This window comes from Panthera pardus, unplaced genomic scaffold (assembly GCF_024362965.1).
Source record: "Panthera pardus isolate Hobbes unplaced genomic scaffold, ASM2436296v1 HiC_scaffold_2, whole genome shotgun sequence".
NCBI lineage: Eukaryota > Metazoa > Chordata > Mammalia > Carnivora > Felidae > Panthera > Panthera pardus.
In genome coordinates this window covers 29,244,889-29,262,032 of record NW_026526765.1, presented here as the reverse complement: position 1 = coordinate 29,262,032, position 17,144 = coordinate 29,244,889, and the positions used below count along the sequence as shown (strand labels likewise).

Sequence of the window (17,144 nt, the reverse complement as noted above, 5' to 3'; positions counted from 1 at the left end):
ATCCTCCAGCAGAGAGTAATCCCATCACAAAATCTTCTTTCTGCTTATCAGGAGATGCTCTCTAAACACTGAACAGAGAGATGACAGGATACTTAGCATGCCCTGGAGACATACAATCCATGACATTGTCACAGAAAGTCTTGTCTGGCTGTAGAAATTCTGTGTGTGTGTGTGTGTGTGTGTGTGTCTGTTGATAGACATTCCAGCATCTTTTTACTTGGCTTTCTGGGACACAGACAAGTCTTTCATAATGGAACACAGGTACCCAAACATTTTCAGGGTATGCGGTTCTCCTAGCAGAAGTCTATTCAAATGAGAATCAATAGACTGAGTGTCTTTGTGTTTGGGAGTACTTTCATATTTTGCTCTGTATATTTCTATATTGTTTTGCTCATACAAATGGTAAGCATTCATTTTATTTAAATGAGTTTAACTAAAATCATATGGAATAAATAATGAATAAATAATGGAATAAATGAATAAATAAATGGAATAATGAATAAATAATGCCTTTGGGAGCATGCATTAGTAGGGGTGAGGGAAAAACCAGAAAGAGCTTCCTGGAAGATGGGGTATCTGAACTAATAAGGTATAGCCTCAGTGGTCATACCTGCAAAGAACGATTCTAGAAAAACTGTAAAGTGGTGGTCCTCAACCCTGGGTGCCCAGTAAAATCACCTGGAGCACTATAGAGAAACATCAATTCTCAAGCCCCGTTTCAGACCAATTAATTGAAGAATCTGGGGGGAGGGTAGGGGTGGGTGATGGCCAGGGGACTACGTCCCGTGTAGTGTAATTAACCTGGATGGGACAGTACAGACTCTCAGAATGTGAACTGCAGAAGTGAGAGGTGCATAAGATGGCATGTCGCTGTGGACACACCCCTGCCCCCAGCCCCCACCCATGACTTCCAGTCCTTGACCATAAATCTCCAGTCAGCATTTATCTGGTAACTTACTCTCTTGGAAGCCATTATTGATCGCATGAACAGAAGAAAAACATCTATTCCCAACGCCTCCCACAGATCTATAGTTCTACAGTGGTTTGAGGAAATCATTAGATTGGTAATATAAGGGGGAAAAATCTTATTTTTCTTAGAGAATGGTTCAATTTTAAAGGAAGCTTTTAAAATTTCCTTCTTTTTAATTTTTTTTAAAAGAGACTTTCAAAAATTTCCTACAACACAGAACTGATCAAAACCACAGGTTAAGTTGAAAATGCTGCAATTTATAGATAAGAGCTCCCACCTCATGCAGACCCAAGCCTTCTGGAAAGTTGCATCTGACACAGAGCCTTGAGCCTGTGGCCTCTGATCTTTCAGCTCAAGAACTGTTCCATTTTTACCACAAACATATTTTCACAGGCATTCATTTCTGAGGGGTTAGGTGATCACAGGCTGAACTCTTCTGGGCCAATGGTTTGATACAACAGCTGAACAAAACCCAGCCAGTATGATCAGAGGGTTAGGTCCATGTCCCTGTCCCTACCCAGTCATATGACATGTGGAGCACTGAGTTCAAGTCTGGGAGTGGGTGGGGTCCAAGGGAGGGCAACCAGAGTGGTGAAGAATTGGGACACTTGGCCTGTGTTTAGGGGTCTTTTGACTGGAAGAACTCTCATCCTTCATTTTTCCATGTGGCACAATTAGGACTAGTGGGCAGACCTCACAGGAGACAGATTTTAGCTCAACAGGTTGGACCATCTGAGAGTGGAATGTTCAGGTGGCAGCTGACAGCCACCTTCTGGAGGTGTGGAGGGGGGATTCCCACCCTGGGTGCCAGGCTGTATGGTGTCCCCTCTGCCTGCCTTCCAGCTAGGACAGCTTCAGGTCTCCTGGCTCGCCTCCTGTAAACTGAACGGCTCCCCTCTGAAAGGGAAAGTTTTTCTGGTCAAAACCCTGTCAGGAGACTCTTCTCTCAGACTTCCCATCTGTGAGGCCACATTCCCAGGGGGTGATTTTTACTGGGAAACCCACAGGGCCCCACCCCTGGCTCTTACTGCATTTAACGGTGCAAGAGGAAAACAATGAGGAGCAACAATTAACAAATGCTCCTTCTCTCCGGCTGACAGAGTTGTTTCCTGCCAGGGAGCACTGGTTTCCTGCTAGGGAGCACTTGTTTCTGGAACACCGGAGAGTCTGGAACAGGGATGCTCCCATTGCTCCCTGCATACTTTGGGCTCATCCTGCCTGGGTCACCACTGCCTCCTCATATTGCAGTCACAAGTCTATCTCCCAACCAGACTTTGAACTTCTTGAAGTCAGGGGCCTTGTCGTCTTCATTTTGGTATCTTTAGGTCCTAGAAAAGTGGCTGGCACATAAAAAGCCTCTATAAATGCTTACTGGATGAAGCTGTCTGTAATAGAAAGGTAGACTTTTTCTGAGGTAGCCAGACTTAAATGATTTGGTCTACATCTCAACAAAACCCCAAATCCACTAACATTTTTTAAAATAAGTTTTTAAAAATAATTACTCAGGTTTCCTTTCAATATGGTGCCAAAAAAAAAAAAAAAAAAAAAAAAAAAAAAAAGGCCAGGTGATCTCTACCCCATGGATGGGTCTTCCCATTTTACTCTACCACTTTCTTTTCTAGATGGACATTACTTGCCTACTTTCCAATGTTTCTAAGCAGCTCTAGACTGAAAATAAAGCAGGACCAGCCTATTGGCTTCAGATGAGCTGGGCTGAAGCTTCTTTCTGGCTGGCTTGTTTCAAGGCCACCACAAAGACTTTTCACGTGTTGAGACAGAGACTCAGTTTGTCTAAAGGTCTAGTTTGCAGGAAAAGCTCTGCTTACTGCGTGTGGAATTCGCTGCCCTGTGGATTCCAGAGTGCCACACACTGGGCCCCAGTGTCTCAGGAAAGACTGGGATGGAGAGTTGTATAACCAATGAAAATATTTAGAATTATGCAGCTGTGATAAGGTAATCACATCCCATGCTGCAGGGCAGAAAGTAATCCCCTCCAGCGGTGAGGAAGGAATTCTCTCTGGCTCCCATGTTGTTACTCGATTAACTTCATGGTTTCTTCCATTTACCTTTATTTATTTATTTATTTTTAATATTTTTTTAATGTTTATTTTTGGGAGAGAGAGACAAAGTGTGAGTGGGGGAGGATCAGAGAGAGAGGGAGACACAGAATCCGAAGCAGGCTCTAGGCTCTGAGCTGTCAGCACAGAGCCTGATGCAGGGTTTGAACTCAAAAGAGGTGACATCATAACCTGAGCCCGAGGTCAGACGCCTAACTGACTGAGCCACCCACGTGCCCCTCTTCAATTTACCTTTAATAGGAAAGTGATGGCTGGAAGGATCACACATGAGACATGTGCAATCTGGAGGCTTAGTTACCTGCCTCTGACTGAAACTGTCTCTTCTTGCCCTAGAATTTTGATTTATACAAAGCAGACCACCAGAACAGCTCTCACTGATGCTATTACTGCCAAAAGCTTCCACTAATTGAGCACATGCTATGTGCCAGGCGTAAATGCTCACAACATAGGTACCCATGACATAGGTACTGTTATCACCTTCATTTTACAGAGAATGAAAGGGAGGCCCCAAGAACCTCCTCCCCACCCAAGACAGACACTTTTGTTTCTTCCACAAAATGTACGCGTGGGGAAAAAGGGAGACATCTACAGTCCCTTTTCTCATACATTAATGCCTGGGGTATTTCAAACAGGCATCATCTATACCCAGAGCCATGACAATCAATAGTTTAAAATGTTGAATTTTTCTTTTAAAAAAAAAAATTTTTTTTTAACGTTTATGTATTTTTGAGACAGAGAAACACAAAGCATGAACGGGGGAGGGTCAGAGGGAGGGAGACACAGGATCCGAAACAGGCTCCAGGCTCTGAGCTGTCAGCACAGAGCCCGACGAGGGGCTCAAACTCACGGACCGCGAGATCATGACCTGAGCCGAAGTCAGACGCTTAACCGACTGAGCCACCCAGGCGCCCCAAAATGTTGAATTTTTCTTAAGTCATTTTGGCTTTCATTTTTGCAAGCCCTTGACAAACCCTTCATATGCCCAAGTAACTGATTAAGCATTGTCTAGCTCAGTTTTTGCCCTCTCACGTTCAAAGAAATGATAAAACTTTAGGTTATTCTTATTGTACCTGCCATTTGTCTGAAACCGAAAGGATATACTTTGAGGTACATTTATCGTTCTTTTATTCTCTCAGGCAAAAGAGTCCTTTGCTGGTGATGGCAGCTTCTTGGCCTTAACTATAGTTAAGTCCCATGTTCCACCAAGTACATTGGTCAACAGATTTGGAAGGATGCTGCCTAAGGAATATGTGACAGAGTTATGTCACAGAGCTTATCACACAGATGAGGAATTACAAGCAGGCAGGTGATGTTTTGTTTTTCTGGATTTAAAACTATTTGTTTGGAGGAGGGGGGGGGCGGTGACTGGGTAGCTCAGTCAGTTGAATGTCCAATTCTTAACTCTTGATTTGAGGTCAGGTCATGATTCCAGGGTCGTGCGATTGAGTCTGCGTCAGGCTCCATGTTGAGCATGGAGTCTGCTTAGGATTCTCATTCTCCCTCTCTCTGTCTCCCTCTGCCCCTCTCCCTGCTTGCACTCTCTCTCTTTCTCAAAAAAAAAAAAAAAAAAAAAAAGTTTGATTTTGCATACAAAAAGAATTGTTAGTTTTCCAAGGACGAATGGGTTCCAAAGATCTTTTGTCCTTGGGAAAGTTAAAAGAAATTTTTTTTACATGTATTTATTTTTGAGAGACAGAGCATAAGTCAGGAGGGGGCAGAGAAAGAAGGAGACACAGAATCCAAAGCAGGCCTCCGGCTCTGAGCTGTCAGCACAGAGCCCGACACGGGGCTCAAACTCACAAACTGTGAGATCATGACCTGAGCCGAAGTCGGATGCTTACCCAACTGAGCCACCCAGGCACCCCTTGTCCTTGGGAATGTCTAGGCAGAAGGTAGACAATAAATTGGAGGAGATACTGTGAGGCTAGACGGACCGAAGCAGTGTTTTCCAAAGTGGGATAAATACAGTGGTATTTATTTGTTCTGGTAGGATAGAAACCCCTCCTTAATTAATATTAAATCACATAGTGAGAAAGTCATTCTTTCAATTCTCTCTTAGTCTTTGTGTTACAGGAAAGACAAGTCTTATTGTGGTGCTAAAATGCATTTAACACCTCATTAACACCCGCCCCCCCCCCCCTCCAAAACACACACCTTTTTAAACAATGAGAGCACAGATCTCAGGCTCCCAAGACCTTTGGCAGGCACAGAAGCAATCCAGAACTTTATTACATTGTAATTTATTATCTCCTTCACTAGACTAGTAACAGGTTTCCACTTTCTGTAATGATTAGAAACATTGGAAGAAAAGTACGCACGTGGATTTCAAGAACATTCTAAGTAAATGAGAATAGGAGTGGGACCCATGTAACTTTGGGATGGAGATGCCATGACTTGAAATATCAGATTTGGAATCATGTTCCTAAAATCAGTCAAATGTCTTTCTCGTTGCCCTGGCTGCCCTCCCTTGTTATTCCACTCCCAGAATTGCACCCAGTGCTCCAGATGTCACGTGACTAAGTACAGACAGTGACCTGGAGCCAACCCTTTGCTAATACGGGCTGGGTTTGGGTCAGGCGTTGTATCAGCTGCAGCAAACTGGTGGCTCAGAGTGCAGCCTGTGGCCACCTAACAAGAGGTCACCTAACAGAGGACCAGCCTTACCCCCTTACAGTTGGAATCAGGATTTGGTTACGTATATTGTGTGATTTAAGAGATGCAGGGAAGCTCTCCCTCTCCACCCAACATATATCCTCTTGGGGACGATATCTTTGTATTCATGTATCTCTTGTGCCTAGCTCAGTGTCTGACATAGCAAGAACTCAAAAAATAGCTATTAATGGACGAATGAGTGAGAAAAGATAAACTTCACCTGTTTTATAATCTCAAATCCAGGGTGTCCTACCCCAGGCCCCAGACCCTGCTGCTACTGTTGTTGACATTCCCCTACCACTCCCCTTTACTTACACTCTTACCCAACTCACAGAGATCGTTGGTCAAGTGGTGCTCCCGGCTTCCAGAAAACTGGAGACACAAAAGATTCCCTCCGAGGTAAGTGATTGAGGAGGAAAAGAAGAGATGAGAAAAGAAGAAAGCACTAGGTGTCTGATAGTTATGTCTACAAAGTACAACCTGAAATGGAGTTTAATTATTATCTAGTGAATTTAATCAGGCTAAGGCAGCCAAACCAACTCATATTTCTGGCATGAAATATCTAGTTTGGCTGCCTCTGCTGACCAAATCAATAGAAATTGGTGCCAACCCCCCATTTTATTGTGTGGTGTGTTGGCACAGACTTACTCTTCCTCTTCAAAAACACAGGTACTTGAGTACAAATCTAGCCATTAGGCTCGCTCCCAGCTTCTCTCTGGCAGCTTCTGGAATTGCTAATACACACCAAGGATATTTGGAACGATTGGAATTTCGAATTTGGGAAAGGAGAGCATGGCTTATGGGAGCTTTAGAGCCACAATTCACAAACACAAATGTTTCAAATACGAAAACCTAACTTAGATTTTGGAATTTAATTTTTTTTGATGTTTATTTATTTCTGAGGGGGAGAGAGAGAGAGAGAGGGAGGGGCAGAGAGAGAGAGGGAGACACAGAATCTGAAGCAGGCTGTCAGCACAGAGCCCAATGTGGGGTTCAAACTCACAAGCTGTGAGATCATGACTTGAGCCGAAGTCAGACACTTAACTGACTGAGCCATCCAGCCACCCCTAGATTTCTGAGTTTAAATGTGACTTTAGCACAATAAAATGCACAGTCTTCTAAAACAGAATACCTAATCCAACACATGTAGTAAGGGCTTCATGCATTTCTATCTCTGTCTGTCAAGACCCTGGGACTTGTTGACTTAAAAACATTAAGTCTGTCAAACATTTTCCCATTGGGAAATACTTTCTGTGGGAGCATCACCCCCGAGTTCTTATTCTGGTGTTCCTATCAGGTGCAGGAAAGATCAGCACAACTGTGACACAGAAGATGGAGAGGACAGGTTTTCCAATAGCTATTTGTTTAAGCGTCAATAAATGTGATGTTTCGTGACAGCACACTGACTCGAGCTCTGGCGTGAACTGTCAACACTTGAATAAGGCCATAAGGGAAACCCAGTGAGAGCTCTATGGGTGCCCCAGCTCAGCAGTGCATTTCTTACAATGAATGACACCGACATTCACACCTGAGTTCTTATATTGGTAGCCCAAGAGTTGGACTTGGCCTGCAGAGGAGCTTTGTTTGGCTTGCAGTGTTTTGTTCTGTGAATTGTATCAACATCGAAAAATAAGGAGGTTCTTAAGTTTTTTTAGATTTCTGGACCCTCTTAAAAAAATCAGAAGATTTGGCCCTTGTTGACACAGAGCAACAATCGGCTGAAGCGGATACTTTTCAGGTCACCACAGTCTCCTTGCCTCCCATTGTCTATCCGATTGTGCAGCGGGATCACTTTCCACTCGTCATCACACTTGTCCCTGTTACTTCCCCTGTCACACACACAAGATATTTCTCTCTATCATAGAAAGAAAATAAAAAGTACCCTGAAAGGGCAGCTTCATATATAATCATCACCTGCTTGGCCACAGGAGGCATTTGAATATGCCTTTCCATTCTAAAATAATGGACCTGACTCTGTTTCCTCCCTAGACAACACATTCTCCAGGAGCTTCTCCCAACACACACAGGGGTCCTCCAGGGATGTATGTAATTTGTAGAGGCTCTTCTTCCTCCTCATTCCCAAAGGGTCATACATACCCCCTGCCCCCTTTTTGGTTTGGAATCACCGTATTTAAAACCCTAAAGGAAAGTCTTATTGAATCAATCGTTCATTGTAATTGATCATAAGTATCCAAAATATTATGTAGCTTGGAAATTAATCTTTGAGATTAATACCTTACAAAGATCTTTGGCAAACTAAATTATATCCCCCCCCGCCCTTTTTTTCTCTTTTTTGAGAGAGAGAGAGAGAGAGAGAGTACACACATTGGGGAGAAGGACGAGGTAGGGGGGAGGGCGGGGAGAGAATCTCAAGCAGTCTCCACACTCACCGTGGCTTGATCCCAAGACCCTGGGATGACGACCTGAACCGAAATCAAAACTCGGATGCGCAAACAACTGAGCCACCCAGTGCCCATATATCCTTTGCCTTAACATAGTCCTGGAAAAGGGCTGAGACTCTCTTACTGGTCCCAAGCGGCAGCATCCCCAACGTACAAGTAGGTTACATTTTAAAAGTTTATTTTATATTGGTTGCTTGCAGCTTATAATTCCTTTCAATATTATAAATGTTGCTAGTTTTTCCAAGGTTTTCCCACAAATTTCTTTTTAACCATGCAAAGAGACTGCATCATGGTTTTTTTTCCTGCACAATTATTCAGTGACAGCTTGTATTCCTTCAACGAAGCTGATGTACTAAGTATTAGAAATATCAGGAAATTCCACTTGGAGGTAATTGTCGAGCAAGATCGCTATTAAGGGGAAATAATATTTTCTCTAATTGGGCCAAATGAGGGCTTTCCTCTTGGAAGGGTAACATGTGGGTTTTCAGCACAGATATCAGAAAGCAGAAACCTCTAAATACTGGTCCCAATATTTAGATACTGGGACTTAGATACTATACTGAAAGACAGTATAAAGGAATCCAGAACCCCTCAAGTTTGCATCCAGGAATACTGTAGGGACTCAAGTCAGACACTGGCCAGTAGGGATGATGAAGAGGGACACTTGCCCACTGAATAAAATGGCGCATGTGAGTTCTGTCCTCTAAGAGCTACTGCAAGAACTTGCTTCGCAGAAAAATGTCAACACGTGGATAATAAAATGAGAATGTAAGGCCCTGTCAGCATGAATCTAGCTTTGGTGATAAGAATTGGGACTGCTAGGATTACCCCCTGGTCAGCAATGGACCAGGTTGTTTCAGAAACAAGCATCCCAATCATCCTGCCTACATGATTGCTTTGTGGGCAGTTCACCCTCCAATGGGAGCCTCCTGTACATGCAATCACTTGTTTAAAGACCTGAACAAGTGGAAGCCAGTAGAGATCCGCAAGGCATTGGGGGAAGAGCTGATATAGTTCCTGTCCAAGTTAGACCAGCCCTCGCAGGCATGCAGCAGTCAGAATCTTGCCCTATGACTTTTGAGTTGTGCTATGAAATTCTTACTACACAGAGATCTTGAGAAGAGATTATAAATATCCTTGAGGACTCCCTGGGAGGGGAAAGATGCTTGGAGCCAGCTCACATAGAGGTGGAGAGATGTACCCATGGAGGGACAGTGAGCCACGGGTGGAGAAGAGAACAGGGTCAGTAATACCTGAGTTCTGGGCTTTAGCTACAAACCTAGAAACCATCCTGCTGGGACGGTGTCTATGGACATTCTTTCTTCATGTCAGAGGTGTGCTGTGGGGAAAGAGAAGAGTGGGCAGGAAGGAATGTATAGTAACCTTTTTTTTTTTTTCTTTTTGGCTCCATTTGTATTCGCCAGTCACGTGTACAAATGAGTCTTGAAGCATTTCCCATGGAGGAGTCGATTGTTATCTTACTGTCACAGAAAATAGATCCTACCCTGCAAAGCTTCCACTCCTCGAGAATCCAAGTGTCAGCTGACAAAAATATCCAGATGGGGAAATCCCCTGCCCCCTCCCCATTCTCCCACCAGCCTCATAGGTAACAGGGGTGGGGGACAACTGGAGAAGGAAATGAAATCATGCGGGTTCACCAGGAAAAGATAAAGTGTTGGTGGCAGCAGAATTGGTGAGTGCGTTGTGGGTATTACCTCTTGATGAGGCTTCCAAGAAGGCTCCCGCTCAAGTCCTGGTGGCTCTGAGAACAAGCATTCTTGCATCAATAGCTAATAGGCTGTCCAACCAGATGTTATCTGGGTGGGATAAGAGGGTGAGAAAACAGACCTGTTGTACGCTGTTGTCAACTATATTGCTGTGGTCAGAGAAGGCTGGTTGTGTAGGGTTTAGCAGGGTGCCTCTTTTGTAGTGAGGCAGACTAGATTACGTGGTTGTTTAAATCCGTTTCCTCTTGTGATTGGTAAAATACGAGAGTTATAATCATTCATGCATTACTAAAGCCTCCTTTCCATCATTTTTGAAGGGACTTTTTTTTTTTCTAGAACAGAGCATGCATCCAGCAGAAACCTAAAGCATTTGCTTTTCTAAGCGATCTTTTGCAATAAGCACACTTAAAAAACAAACAGACAAACAAATGAACAAAAAAACAACACTGCATATGGTACCTGTGACAAGACTGGAGATTATAAGTGGTAACACCAGCATCTGTAACATCCTCATCAGAAGTTCCCCAGGGAAAGAGAAGTACTTGACTTCTCGGTAGCTCATTTTGTATGGTCGGAGGGTAAATCCCAGGATTGTACCTGAAGGGGGAAAGAAAAGATGGAGAAAACTTGAGCCCTTTTAAAAACTGAAGTAACAGTCCTAGGAGAATGAAGAAGTATTTGGCTGGTGGTCACTCCTGTCTGATGAGAGTACATTTATTTAAGCAGCAAATATTGGTGCTGCTTTAGGAGCAAGGGGTGTGCCTGTCTCTTCCGTCTGCCAGGGTCTGGCTGAATCCAGGGCTTCGAGTAGGACTTAAAGAAAAAACGTCTCTGGCTTTAGCAAATGAAAAATGTCTTTGTCTAACTTAAATGCAGTAGAACCAAGTTTGACGTGGCTCGGTACAGAGTTACAAAGATAGGGGCATAACTGGGAGACAAATCATGTATCCATGAACAAGGCAATGTAGAAAAAAACCCTCTTACTATAATGAATTTCCTTGGTAACAATGGATATTAGGACGGCTAGCACAAGCACTTATTAAAGGGCAGTATGATTTTATTTTTTTCCAATTAAAAAAATTCCTCTTGCTCACATTGTTAATCCATTTCCATCACCTCCCTGTCTGTACACCATGCTTTCTGTCTACATGGTCTCGATATTGCCTTGGCAACTGTATTGTACAGACTTGTTACTTGCCGGCAAGAGAAGACTCCAAAATGAGCAGAGACCTTTTTCCAAAAATTTTCCCTGAACACTAACGGGGCGGGGGGGGGGGGGGGTGGAATAAGAGAAAGAGAAAGCAATTTTCCCCTTCATTTTCCTTCTGCTCCTGGGACTTTAAAATATATTTTAAAAATAACTTTATATGTAAATTGAATTACACACAGTAAATTGTATTTTGTAAATTGTACACAGTAAATTGTAAAATGTAAATTGAATTACACACAGTAGCTTTCGAAGTGTTTGGAAATCAACAGACCTACTGAATCAATGTACTCCCCCCCGCCTCTCCCGAATTTACTTTCCTTGTCCAGGAAAATTTATTTATTCCATTATTGTAAATATTTTCTAAATTTTTGCCCTGCTGTTACTAAAACATGTGCCTTATAGAGAAATACTGAGTTATCTAGAAGCTGGCGGTCGGTGTAGGGGGAGAGAACACTGGGTGAACCTACGTTTTTCCAAAGGAAGCAAGCAGTCCTTTAAGGAAACAGGCTCATCCTAACTTCTTATGAAATGGGCTCCTTCTCTTAGGAAATGAGACACAAAGTTCATTTCAAGTATTACAGCAACCCTAATTTCATTTCTTGGGTCTCAGCAACTGTGAAGTATCCATTCTTTGATTATATACTGTGATACTGCAATTAAGAGTCTGAATCTACGTGACTAGAAAATCTGGCTGATCCAGTTTTCAGGGCCTTTAGGAAAATAGTTATTGCTTTTCTCCCAATGTAACAGTAATATGTTCAAGACAGAAAAAGGTGATTTGGAAGATACGCAAAAGAAAAGGCAGAAGCCTGCCTCTATTGATTCTCTCACTTAAATAGCAAATAGCTAATGCTTACCGAGCTCTTACCACATGCCAGCCATTGTCAGTGCTTTACTTGCGTTATTATATTTAATCCTCACAAAAACCCCTGGAGGTAGGTACTATTTTACCACCAGTGTACTGATGGGGAAATCTAATTATGGTGAACTTCAAACTTGCTGGACTCCAATAGCCACTCAGTATCAAAGTCAAAAAGTTACTCAAGTGACAGAGCTGGGATTTAAACCCAGGCATTCGGACTCAGAGCTCACATTTGTGACCTTCACACGTACTTCCTACGTCTCCAATAGAGCAAAGACAAGCGCTGTTGGTGCTTCTGTGAGTTTCTTTCCAGAATGTTCTCACACAGAGTTAAATATATGGAAATCACACAGAATATACTTTTCCATATGTAGTTATCATAAGCATCACTTTTAGGGTTCATGATACCAGATCTAATGATTGTACCATAATTTACTTAATACTTCCTTTGTTGTTGAACAGTTAGGTTGGTTAGCATTTTTTTGCTTTTATGAAGAGCACTATGATAAATATATGAAGGCTGTTTTATAACTAGAAATATTTTTTAGTGTAGTTTAGAGAAAGGAAACCAGTGCATTAAAGAATATCACTACCTTGATTCATGTTATCAAATTGTTTTTCTAGTGGGTTGGCCCAACAGTTTAATGTTCCGTTAGTGGATGAGAAGGCTTTAATATTATCTATATGGGGAGAATTATCGTAACAACTATTAAAACAAATAACATTTGTGAGTGTGATGAGTATATAGTATGTATTTTTTATTTCCTTTCAATTTACTTAATATCTAATGATGTTGACCATTTCTCCTAATTGTATTTTCTCCAAGCATTTAAAAATTCTAGTAGTTTAAGAATTTATGTGTGCATGTGTGTGTGTTGTGTGTGTGTATGTATCTGATATAAATTCTTTACATAATAAAGATAATTATCCTTTGCCTATGTGTAACATATTTGCTATAACTATTTTTCTAATACTCTAAAATATACAGGTATTTTGCATTTTTATAAAATATGGTCCACATACCTTTTTTATTAGGTCATTTTTTCGAGAGTTATAAACTTTAATTTCCCTCCTCCCAAATTTGATAAATATTTAATTCCTTTTTCCTTCTTTGACTGGTCGCTTGCTTTGTTTGAAAATATTGAACCTTTAATCTTCCTGGAACTTGGTTTGAGTTCCAATTTTCCAAGGCATTTAGTTCCAATTTTTGGTGTGCATTATTCAACACAGTATCCTCACCAGCACATAGGAATTATAAAAAGGCTCTGGTAATATCTGGTGCTTTCCTGCTTGTTCATATAAAGGCCAAATCACACTGAAATAAGTGCTTCATCTTATAATAAGTAAATAAATAAATATTTATAAATCTTACTTTACTTCCAATCAAATGTAATTTCACTGGAATTGATTGTTTTCTGATCTTTTTTTAAAACACATTTAAACATTTGTCATTCAATTATAACATAAAATGGGTGCAATAAACACAAGATACTCATTTTGGTCACCTGGAATTTGACCATATCAAGCTATTAGGAATTTTAGACATCTCCCAAATGACAAGACCAGACTTGGTTTTACAAGTTTCACTTCTAAGTTGGCTGTTTGTTATTAGAAATGCATTAACTTGGGGCGCCTGGGTGGCTCAGTCGGTTAAGCGTCCGACTTCAGCTCAGGTCACGATCTCGCGGTCCGTGAGTTCCAGCCCCGCGTCAGGCTCTGGGCTGATGGCTCAGAGCCTGGAGCCTGTTTCCGATTCTGTGTCTCCCTCTCTCTCTGCCCCTCCCCCATTCATGCTCTGTCTCTCCCTGTCTCAAAAATAAATAAACGTTAAAAAAAAAAAAGAAATGCATTAACTCAAAAACAACAATATTTCCATAGATGGGTAGGATCCTGGCTAGTCCGAAAGTTATTTATTAATTAAATTATTAAGTTGTTTAAGAAATTTACATTATTTATCATTTAGGAAAAAACCGGTAGAGCAGCTGCTCTATCAACGATACAGGTAGACACAAGCCAGTGTAGATGAAGGAAGGGATTATTCTTTCTAAACCTATGTGCATTAGACCCCATTTCCCAAAGTCTAACTCTTGCCAACCTGACTATATTCTCTCTTACAGCCACACCAGCTGTATCCAGACACTCTCTCCTTGGGAGTTCCATGTACCTCCTCCCCTTTTCCCCCATCAAATCCCACATTTACTCAGTGCCACCAATTTTCATCTAGGTGCTAGGAGGGAAAGTAAGCCAGCTCAGTGAGTGAGTCCTGGGCAGTGGGCGGATGACATCTCTTAACTCCAGTCTACCAGGGAGATACATGCCTAACAGAGCAGCAGAAAAACAGCCAGGAGGCAAAGTCTCAAAAGGCTTTTCTAGTCAATAAGCTGATCTTGCTTGGAAGTGTAGTTCTGACATCAGCTCCTCTAGAATGTCTCAGTTTCTTTGCATTCTCTAATACGGAACCCACATTTTCTAAAAGTTCTTCTTTATAGGGGGAAAGCACACAGGAGTCACCATTTATATGTTGAAAAGGGATAGCTTCAGGTCAAAAGCTTTGAAGGTCAAAAGCTTCAGGTCAAAAGTTGTTTAGAGGGATAGCACACTGCAAATACTCTTTGAGTCAGTGATGCCCCTGACTATGTTTTGGTATGTTTACTATCTCAGGGTTTACCAAGTGAGCCATTTCTACTCCTAGGAAAGAAGAGGTTATGTTGGGAGGGGCAATACTGATTGAACCCTTAATGGGCTCAATCAAGGTGGCATGATCCTCATCACAACTTTATGAGGGTAGATATGATCATGTCTATTTTCAAAAATGAATACACTGATGCTCAAAGCTAGTGAACTTGCTCAAGTCTACAGAGTTAGTAAGTGATTGATTTGGGAATTCTAAAGAAAACCCACTTCTCTTTCTACTACACTTTAATGCCTCTCAAACACAGATATACCCTTGTAGCCAAGGCCTGAGGACAGACCCTGGCTCCCGGGTCTTCAGCAGCTCTAATCCCTAAACTCTAGAAGCACTTGAGTAATAATCTCGGATCTGCTAGAAATGTCCCAGAAGCACCCAGTACATGTTGGAACCCTTCACAGGTCCCTTTACAATATGGTTACCATAGTGCTAAGTCACTGTTTAAAATGGTGACACTGAATCCCTTTCTTTGGAATGATTTAACTAAACTTATATAAAACTTTTAATTAAAATAGCTTGCCTCTTTTGCCCCACCGCACACATTTTAATCCTTGGAAACCATCAGTAACAAAGCTGGAGAGGACATTAAATGAAAACATGCTTCAGGGTCCCACGCTTAATGACGACAGCCAGCAGTCATTGGGTACATGCAAGATGCCAAGCCCTCCAAGCACACTGCCTCACAGGACCATGGAAGCCAGGACTAGTAGAGCCTACACTTCACTTCTCATGAAGAACTGGAGTCATCGAGAGGGTAGGTAAACTGCCGAAACCTCACAGCTAGTAGAGGTTGGGGCCACGGTCAATGCAGGGAGCAGTCAAGCCGCTTCCCCAATGTCAGGGGGATGGCTGAGGTGGACTTCATACCCACGCTGTTCAGCTCCAAGCCCAGACTCTTACTTACTATGCTGTACTCATGGCCTCTCAACAGTCATGGTACTAATTCAAAGAGCCTAAGTTAGTACACAATATTTTGCCTATCTTTTCATTCCATTTTGAGTTAGTTTAACTGAGATAGAGCCTAAGTTGGGCAAAGGTTTTGTTGATTTTGCTTAATGAAGTCAACATCTAGCTTTTTGCAGTTCATTTGTTGAATAAATAAACAGAAGACATTTTTCTTCAGCTTTTGCTCTGCTGGGCAATATTAGAGGTGAGGCCAGTGTGATAAGGTCAGCCAGCTCTCAGTGTCAAATACAGAGGAAATGCTCTGAACGTGAAGATGCTTTTTTGGGTAAGCAGTTCAGGTTTCTGATTACACAGCCCAGCAACGATAAAAAGCCTTCCCTGAACCATCCTCACATCCTGAAGAACAGACTTCTCAGAGCCCTCTACTCTCTGCCCTTCTGACCAATTAGAGGTAGCAAGGGGGGGTGGTTTTCTTCACTTGGGTAAAGCCGCTCACTGCCTTTACAGAGCTGAGGACTCTGTCTTACTTGAAGCCCATTGATTGATGTTCCCAGAGCTAATCAAAACCTTTATGGCCTCCAGACCTTTAATGCAAAAGAATAGATTCTTTATTATTGATTACTCTGCAAAAATAACCATAAAAATCAGAATAACTTCCCAAGGGTTTGTTACAGCTGAAGGGAACTTTGCAATCTGCATCTTGGTGACATTAAAGAAAACACAGATGTCACAATTCAATTCAGATTGCTCATTCTCAGTCAAGAGTCTTCTAGCATTCCTGTTTGGGTATTTTACAAGATTTCTGGAATCTAGGGAATATCTTAACTGGAATGTTTAAGGTGATCAAAATTAACAGTGCTGGTTGAATGCTATAAACCAAGATGCATTTTTATTTAAATACTTTCTTCTAACACAGAAAGCTCAAGAAGTGACTTCTTCAGGGGTTCACTGTTTCCCCTAGAGAGCCTATACAACAAACACTTCTTTGGAAGATTAAATACCACTTCACTTTTCTAAAGACACAAGGTCCACACTAGAGCCTCAGAAAGAACACCACCACAGGCTTCCTTTTGAAGGCCAAACACGCACAGCACGTTAAAAGCTAAAGACCTGTTTTAAAGAATTGGGTCCATATTTAATCTGATAAAATTACAGAAAATATTAAGCCAGAAAATATTTAAGAGTAGAAAAACGTGGCACAAGTTGAAGTAAAATTCGGAGCAATTCACCCAATTTACCTTTTGGTAAATGTTGCAGTTTGAAATAGTAAAATTTTACTCGAGTTTCTACCCTGTTTCCAAACTGTCATGAACAGATTGGCAGACCACAGCTTTCTAGAATTACTACTCACAATACTAAATTCTTCAGAAGAAGATATGATGTCCCCAAAGAGCTCAGATAACAAAAGGGTATCTAAAAGTAACAGTGGCACTGATTTTAGAGGAAGACTTTATATTCTGAGGCCACCATATGAATACCACCAAATGCCCACCCAGGATGAGCTAACTAGCTCTTCTAACATTGACACTGCAAACCAGTCAGAGGACATTCAAACCCCCATCCAGAATAAGCGTGGCCTGCAGATCTTTAGCCAGAACGAGAACATTTGCCTCCTTGTTGTCACTCCACCACCTCGGACATGATCCCA

At 41.9% G+C, this 17,144-nt stretch overlaps 1 protein-coding gene across 1 annotated transcript in view; it reads right to left on the bottom strand.

Moving 5' to 3' along the window:
* The window catches only part of SLC1A3 (solute carrier family 1 member 3), a 78,781-nt gene that overhangs the window by 47,767 nt on the left and 13,870 nt on the right, over positions 1-17,144 (bottom strand). Inside the window, exon 3 of the mRNA XM_019438077.2 lies at positions 10,289-10,426. Coding sequence (XP_019293622.1) covers positions 10,289-10,426 — 138 coding nt within the window. The remainder of the gene's footprint in view (positions 1-10,288; positions 10,427-17,144) is intronic.